Consider the following 8,910-nt stretch of genomic DNA (forward strand, 5'->3'; position numbering starts at 1 on the left):
CTAATTTTTTGTATTTTTAATAAAGACGGGTTTTCACCGTGTTAGCCAGGATGGTCTCGATCTCCTGACCTCGTGATCTGCCCGTCTTGGCCTCTCAAAGTGCTGGGATTACAGGCATGAGCCACTGCGCCCAGTCTAAGCAGTTCTATTTTTAAAATGTTTTCCTGTTTCTATTTAATCCTTGTCTCTGCCAGGAATTGATTTCAGTGTACAATGTGAAGGGATATGAAATACCGTCTATTTAATTAATGTTTTTTTTTTTGGGGATCTCGGTTCACTGCAACCTCCGCCTCCCAGGTTTAAGTAATTCTCAAGCCTCAGCCTCCAAGTAGCTGGAACTACAAGTGCACGCCACCGCGTCTGGCTAATTTTTTATATTTTTAGTAGAGACGGAGTCTCGCCATGTTGGCCAGGCTGGCCTCAAACTCCTCACTTCAGGTGATCCACCCGCCTCAGCCTCCCAAAGTGCTGGGATTACAGGCATGAGCCACCACGTACGGCCAGTACTGTCTATTTCTTACCCATTTCTGTCCCTATCTCTGATGCGCCCTTGGTCAGATGTGACCTCTCCAGGACACTAGACTTGCTCCTCTGATCTCTATCTTGTCCCTCTGATCTGTTTTTTAACCTCCTTTAAGCCAGGACCATATTGTAGATTCATAAACTATTTTCAACATCTGGTTGGGTAAATAACTCATTTTTATTTTTCAAAGTTTTCTCTCAGGTCTTCTCTCCTCTTTAGTCTTCCAGATAAACTTTTCATGCATTTGGTGAAGTTCCAACAAATGGTCCCTTTGAGATTTAGCCTGGAATTTCATTATACCTGGAAATGACTATGGGAGGAATTGCCACAGTTTACTGTTCTCAGCCATGCACAGGGCATGTTTCTATTTTTCCAGCCTATTTGCAAATATTTGCATTTCTCCCATAGAGGTCTTAAGTCCCCACATTCTCATAAAACCAGCAGTAGCTCCTGCGCCTCCACCGAGACCCGTCCAGAGCCAGGAAGGGCATCTTTTCTTTTGCATCTCAGCACCCGCCCTGCACTCTCTGAACATGCACCCTGGACCACCCATCCCCTGCACGGCATCTTGATTTAGTTCATGTGTTTCTTGAATCATCTGCACGTTACACCTGATCTTCTCACACTATTGCCTGCCCTGTCTCCATCTATAAACTATGGCAGGTCCAGGCCAATTTACTTTGCATCGCCTCAAGCTGTCAGATGCCAATAGATAGGAAATGCACCCTTGAGTTGATCTTAAGTAGACCAAGAATATAGATAGTCTCATTGGAACAATCCAGCGTTTCCTCTTCAAATTAACATGCTCAGAGCAGCGAGGCCCAATTCATAGCCCCACATTAGCACAGGAAATGTTGGTTGGTTTCCCCTTCCTGAGGGCAAGGCGAGGGCACCCACACCCTCCCTGCGGCTCGCTCTGCAGACGGTAGGGCTTTGCTATCAACTGATGACATCTGTGAGGTTTACAGAGAGAAACGGAGTGCATTTTGCTGGTCTTTCAAATGAAATACGATCAAGATTACGCTGTGAACATGGGTGACAGGAGGAGAAAGAAAAGAGCTTAGCATTTTCACGTTTCCATTTTTCTCTTTAACTTAAGAGAGTCTCTTGATCTCTTGATGAAACAGACGTGTTTCATCATAAAACAGACGTGTTTGAATTCTCCCTGGTTCTTTTCTTTTTTCTGAGACAGAGTCTTACTTTGTCGCTGAGGCTGGAGCGTAGTGGCACTGTGTCGGCTCACGGCAACCTCCATCTCTTAGGTTCAAGCAGTTCTCCTGCCTCAGCCTCCCGAGTAGCTGGGATTACAGGCATCCACCACCAAACCTGGCTAGTTTTTTTAAAAAATATTTTTAGTAGAGATGGGGTTTCACCATGTTGGCCAGGCTGGGCTTGAACTCCTGACCTCAGGTGATCCACCCGCCTCTCTCTGGTTCTTAAAAGGACACAGTTGCCATCTGGGGGCTGCATCACCAGGTTCCTGTGTTCATTTCCTGGGGCGGTCATAACAAAGTCCCACAGTGGCTTCAACGACAGCCACAGATGCTCTGATAGTCCTGGAGGCTGTGAGTCTGAGGTCAAGCTATCGTTAAGGCTGGTTCCCCTTGAGGCCTCTCTCCTTGGCTTGTGGACAGGCATCTTCTCCTCGTGTCCTCACAGGCTGTCCCTCTGTGTGTGTCTGTGTCCTCATTTCTTCTTATAAGGACACTGGTCATATTGGATCAGGGCCCATTCTAATGCCCTCATTTGAACTTAATCACCTATTTAAAGACCCTGTCTCCAAATAAGGTAACATTCTGAGGTATTGGGGGTCAGGACCTCCACATATGGATGTTGGCAGGATGCAATATAGCCCTTAATTGTATCTTTCTTATGTCTGAGATACTTGCTGTAAACTTGCTGTGAGGTTTTTGAAGTAATCCTGCTGTGTCTGTCTTCAGTTTCGGGAACGTCCTCATCTTGACTGGGGGATGGCACTTATTCTCCTGAGCCCTCACACTCAAGCCTCCCTGTTCTCTGTCCTCCAGGGGTGCGCCCTCTGCTCTCCTGTACAGAGTTTGGAAGCTGCGGTGGTTTGTGAATACGGTCCTCCATCACCAGTCTCTCCAGGCCATCTCTGATCTTCAAAGCAATGGACAAACATCATAGTGTGAGTTTGCAGTAGGTAAGTCCAAAGAATCCCAGCACTATCCGGCAAGGAGGTTGGGGTCATTATGGTGGTGATGGGTGATTGATGTGTTAATTGACAGGTCCTACACATTGGAGCTGCAGACTCGTACCTGGAAGGGCGCCCTCTTTGGTGAGGAGGGGGATTCCTGCTGGTGCACCTGCAGGTCTGTTTCCAGGCACTGTAACGCCAGCGGTTCTGCTACTTGGATCGCGCAAGTGTGAGTCCTGATCAGGGCTCGAAGGAAGTATTTATTAAACATCTGCACAGCTCTCTGTCCGTCCATGGGTCAGTTGGCCTCTGGACATTACCGTTTGACCACATTTTCCACTAATGAATACATGAGTGATGTGTGGAGACATTCAAGGATGATTTTCTGATTTTGAAAGCTTTAGATGTTTAATAAGGACTTTCAGCAGTTTGAAAAGATTTAGCCAGCACAGCGGAGTCCAACAGCTCCCATCATCTGCCTCACTGGCCCGTAAGCACAGGTCACAGCTTGTCAGGGTGCCTTGCTGCTCCTCCAGCCACGATGAGGGTGCTTCCAAAGCAGGACCAATCAGACACCCCACAGCACCTAGCCTGGTGCTTATTTCTCTTTCCTTTCACTGCAGTTTTCATTAATATATTCCAGCATAAAAGCCGGAATGGTTATGTTGATAGGCAGGTGTCTAATGTATTCACTGTGAAATGAAAAGTATCATAGCCGCTGACTCATCTTCTGCAGAGTCTTTGTGGTTCCTCTGTGACAGTGAAACTCTCCCGTCCTGGGCAGACAGCGAAGGACATGCTGAATGATGCAGGGGCACAGGGGAGCCCCAACCTTCCTGAAATTTAGATGGTTAGTTAGGGTACAGCCAGCATCTCCTCTCTATTCCTTAAACTGTGGATTGGATCGGGTGATGAACTGAGCTTGCAAGAAAGCAAGAACTCCCTTGATTGTACATCACTTGGCCTCCTGGGCCCGAGTCTTCTCAGCTCTCAAGCAGGCGAGTTGCCTTAGGTTATCTCTACAATCCCTTGTGGCACCCACATCCTGTGATTTTGATGTGGCCCCTGGACCCATGGACATGTCTATGTCACAAAGTGTATTTCTCCTGAACTACTGGTCTGCACACGTCTGGGATGGCCATGGTTGTTGGTTGAACGTGTGTCCGTTTTCTTATTGGATGTGGGAAAGCTCGGAGCTGGGAGCTCACAGCACACGCAGTGTGGACAAACCTCAGCCCTGACTTTGTCTAGCTTTTCCACCTTTATTCTCCCTTTGACCCAGCTTTCTTATATTCTCTTCTTAAAATTTAAAATGGATTAATTTATGTTTTGAGTAAGTAATGCATTTATATGCTTCATACATTTAAACATTATGAAATGTTCGTGTTTGAAAAGACTCCCTCCCATTTCTGTTCCATTCTCCTGGCTCCCACTCCCAACACCCACAGGTAACCATGATTAGAAGTTTCCAGACATTCTCCCTTCCAGGGAACCTTTAGGAATACGTATATGTAGAAATACATATTGTGCACATGTATTTACAGACGGTTATGTGTGTCTCTCCCCTTCCCCCACAAGTATATCATGCCAGACATATCATTCTGCAACTTATTTTTTCATTTATCAATCAATCTTGCATATTTTTTCAAATAAATAACGTAAAATTCTCCCTTTTAATTATCTTAAAGCTGCAAATATTTTATTGTATGGATGTGTCATAATTTACTTTATGGACTTATTTTTAAATTTTAATGATCTCTTCTATAGGCAGTTGAGGTCAGATTCGAAAGCCCAAGTGTGGGATTAGGTATGAGGCTGGAATCCTGTTTCCTCTGCTCACTTGCTGTGTGAACATAGGCAAGTGAGTTGATCTCTTTGTGTCTCAGTTTCATCAACTATAAAATGGAGCAATAACGGTGCCCACCCTGGGGGTATTGGAGAAGTAAATCAGTTAATAAGGGAAATGCATGGCACAGAGTCAGGCACAGGAGGTGATGTTAGTGTGTAAAGCTATTGGGCATCTCTTAAGCTGCCTTAAAATAGATTTAAGTGGATTAGAAGTCAACACATCAATAAATGCATGTGACAACGGCTGCATTTTTCATCCCATATTTGCATTTTGTGGTCCTAAGCTCTTATTCATTAGGGTAAGAAGTTAAATGGCCTCAAGAGAAGATGATATGAAATGTCATGTATGCACAGCTGTGGGGCTTTGGCTGGAATCTGCTCTCCTTCAGTGTCAAGTGGCTACTATGTTTAGTGGGGGGGCCCAGGGACATAGGTGCTGTCCCTGGCTCATTATACAAATCTCAGTGTATGAATAATTAGCAAAAAGAAATATAATACCTAAAGAAATCAGCCATAGTCACCAAATCTCCTTCTATAAATATTTCAGACAATACTTTCATTATTTTTACTACTATTTCTTGCAAATTCTAATCATTTCACCAAGAGCTTCTATCAGGTACTATTAAACCATCTTTTCTTTTTTGGGGGGTTTGGATAAAAATGACCAATAAGTAATCATTTATTTCAGCTCTTCAAAATATATTCTTTCTTAATTTACTCAAAATGTTAGTCTTATTAGATATCCATATAACCTCTGACAATTTTTAAGTAGTTTTTAATGACTATTCAAATAAAATGTCACAATTTTCATAGTTTTGCCTTATATATGAACCTCAATAGGAAGCGTACAGAAAAGAATTCCCTGGATGGATAGATTCTGGAAATAGATGTCCACAGCAAATGTCCAGCACAGATCTGAAAATCTGTAGATTGAGTAGACGCTGATACATCTGTGTTCAACTTAATGATTTATTTATTTGTCTGGGTGGTGGGGGGAACCCTAGAGAAGCTGTGGAACATTTTAGGAGAGAATTAAACCAATGAGTGAAATATAAAATGGTTTTAAGACCTCCTGCCTGGAGACAGAGGAATGGCCATGATGGTGCTTTTCCAGGCTCTCTTCCCCAGCCACACAGCTCTGAAGGTGCCAGGAAGCCCAGAACCACAACACAGGGTTTTTCTGTGTATTTCTGCCCTGCTCCTCCCACTCTCATCATTCAGTTGTTCCAAGCATCAGTCTTGACACCTGCAAGAGCTCTCCCCCACCATGCACACCCATGAGGCTGAGCAGTTTTTCTCCTTTTTCACCCTGTGTTCTCTGACCTCTGCCTGCTCTTTCCGCTCTCCTAACTGGAACCTGGGAGAAGAGAGTGAAAAAGCTCACGAGAGCCACCTTAGCACTTTGTAATGGCTTTACGGTGTGTGTGGCAACTTGGCCAGACTGAACGACAGTCCCTAGACTTCCTTTTTAGCACATGTCTGATCAGGGTGGGCCACAAGAGGCATTCTCATGAGAGCTGGAGGATGGAAGGGAGGCAGTAGTCATCCTAAGCATCACACACAGCCTTCCCAGCTATCCCATCAAATGCTAGTCTAGGTGCTGCTGCAAGGAGATTTTACAAATGTGACTAGAACCCCTAATCATATGAACTTAAATTAATCAAAAGCAAGGTTATTCTGAGCAGGCCTGACTTATGCAGTTGGAAGGCATTTTTTAAAAACTTAGGCTTTCCCCACACTCAGAGACTTCGACAGCAGCTGTATCTGCAACTGCTCTCCCATCCCCTGGGTGGTCCTTCCAACTGCCCACATGTGGACAATAAGCTTCCACTTGCCCGTGGGTTTTCAGCCTGAGTAGGATTCTCCCTTCCTGCCTGTCTGTCCTTGCTTAGCTCGCCACAGTAATTCCATAAGGCAATTCATTGTAGTAAATCCATATAGATGTGTGTATATATATACCTTTCCATGTATATATGTGTGTGTGATATACGTGTATATAAAATATTCTGTATGTACAGTCAGCCCTTTGTATCTGGAGGTTCTGCATTTGTAGATTCAACCAACTGCAGGTCAAAAATATTCAAAAAATTAATTGATAAAAAATAGCAATACAACAATTTAAAAATACAAATAAAAACAATACTGTGTAACATCCATTTGCATATCATTTATATTGTGTTATGTATCATAAGTACTCTAGAGATGATTTAAAGGATCCAGGGTGATGTGTATAAGTTGCATGTAAATACTACAGTGTTTTCTATCAGGGACTTGAGAACATGAGGATTTGGGTATCTGTGGGGGTCCTGGAACCAATCCCTTGCCAAATGCAAGGGACAACTGTACATATATTTGTATGTATTATATATTGTATGAAAGTGACTGGTTCTGCATCTCTGGTTAAACTTTTACTAAATTTGGTATCAGGAATGGGGTGCCGTTCTAACAAACAGGATGCTCTTCAACTTCAGATGGCGTTACGTTCCAACAAACCCATCATAAATTGAAAATGCATTTAATGCACCTAACCTACTGAACATCACAGCGTGGCCTAGCTTACCTTAAACACGCTCAGCACACTTACAGTAGCCTACGATAGGGCAGAATCATCTAACACAAAGCCTATTTTATAATCAAGTGTTGAGTGCCTCATGTAATTCGTTAAATGTTGTACTGAAAGTGTAGCATGGAATGACCATATGGGCACCTGAAGTACAGTTTCTATTGAACCCATATCACTTTCATACCATTATGAAATCCTAAGTTGAACCATTGTAAGTTGGAGACCTTCCGAACTTAAAATGTGGAAACAACTTTGGGACTTGGCAGTGAGTAGAGGCTGAGAGACTTTTGAGTAGCACGGCAGAGAAAGCCCAAATCACCATGAACAGATTGCTAATGGAAATAGGGATGCTAAAGGTGAATCTTCCGGGGAGAACTCAGAAAGGAATATGAAACATGTTCCAGGAAATCGGAGCAAGGAGGATCCTTCCCATGTGTGCCAGAGAGTCTAATGAAATTGTCCATGGAAAGCAGGACTTGTAAGCGATGATGTTGGTCACACAGCTAAGGCTATTTCCATACAAAGTGTTAAATGTATCACCTGGTTTCTTCATGTTATTTACAGTGAAGCGGGAGAGGAAAGAGACAAATTGAGGGAAGAACACTGAACAAAAAGAACCATTCTGAAAATCCTTAGCCTCACCAGATGATGCTAAAGGCGCTACAATTAAGGGATTCTCCAACTGATGAAGAAGCAACTCATCAGGAGCCCTACAGCTTCAAGGAAATCACTTCCACCAACTGTGTATGCTCAGGTGAGGGCGTGAAGCCTCAGCTGGGAGCCCAGCCCTGGCAGGCACCTTGATTACAGCCTTGAGACCCTGAGCTGAGGACCCAGTGAAGCTGGACTCTGACTCTCAACCCGTAAATACAATAAGATAATAATTGCGCTCTGTTTTAGTGGTAATTTATTACACAGTCATAGAAAACTAATAACACGCCTAGGACTTCACAGTTCATACATGGAGCAGAAGAATACATAAACCCAAGCTCAGGACCTCTGAGTATAATTTATTATGTTTGTGATAAGGAAGTAGTGTTTTGCAATAATTTGGGGATTACCATCTCAAACTACTCTAATGCAGAGTAATTAATTCTTTTTTGAATGTTATCATCAGAAAACCACGGATGAACCAAGATATTTCCTATATACCTGCAGGAATAATTTTGCCAGCATAGAGAACGCAATTTTACCAATAATGGAATGGCCTAGAAGCACACTGTTTGCAGGTGGGCACTTTCACACAGTAACTCAGACAGAGATGACGGCGCTGCAGCCAGAGCTAGCACTCACCTGTGCTTAACCCACGTGTCAGACTCGCTGGCTCGATCCGTGTAGTTTTCCGGCAGGAAGCCCCGGCAGCCCGTCCGCTGCGAGATCCCAATCACCCAGCCCTCGCTGGCTTCGTCCTGCTGTGTGGGGTCCACAAAGATGTAGTCGCCAGGACTTAGCGTCAGCTCATCCACGTTCTGGGGTTTGTACTGGAATAGGGCTCTCAGGGTCTAGAAAAGAGGCAAGGGGATTCACGTCTTGAGCAAAGATTTACATTGGAAAATGGCAGCAATAGGAGGCCTATCACCGGCTACCTCCTGCTTTCTTCCCCTCCAGTGTGTTCTGTGCCTTCAAGACGCTGTCCAAAGCTTTGTCTGGCAATACATAGCATAGAATATAATGAAACGCAGCATAGAATTCTTTGGATAGATTTAGAAATACATTTTGGGGCCAGGCGCGGTGGCTCACGCCTGTAATCCCAACACTTTGGAAGGCCGAGGTGGGTGGATCACAAGTTCAGGAGTTTGAGACCAGCCTGGTCAATAC

At 44.1% G+C, this 8,910-nt stretch overlaps 1 protein-coding gene across 3 annotated transcripts in view; it reads right to left on the bottom strand.

The window, feature by feature from the left end:
* Positions 1–8,910, bottom strand: part of UBASH3A (ubiquitin associated and SH3 domain containing A) — a 47,773-nt gene that overhangs the window by 24,853 nt on the left and 14,010 nt on the right. For all 3 annotated transcript variants that reach the window (XR_001008495.1, XM_012002568.1, XM_012002567.1), the window contains exon 6: positions 8,386–8,594. Coding sequence is in view for 2 of the 3 variants with exons in the window: in XM_012002568.1 (XP_011857958.1) it covers positions 8,386–8,594 (209 nt within the window). In the remaining variant the exon portion in view is untranslated. The remainder of the gene's footprint in view (positions 1–8,385; positions 8,595–8,910) is intronic.

Source organism: Mandrillus leucophaeus, unplaced genomic scaffold (genome assembly GCF_000951045.1).
Source record: "Mandrillus leucophaeus isolate KB7577 unplaced genomic scaffold, Mleu.le_1.0 Scaffold69, whole genome shotgun sequence".
NCBI lineage: Eukaryota > Metazoa > Chordata > Mammalia > Primates > Cercopithecidae > Mandrillus > Mandrillus leucophaeus.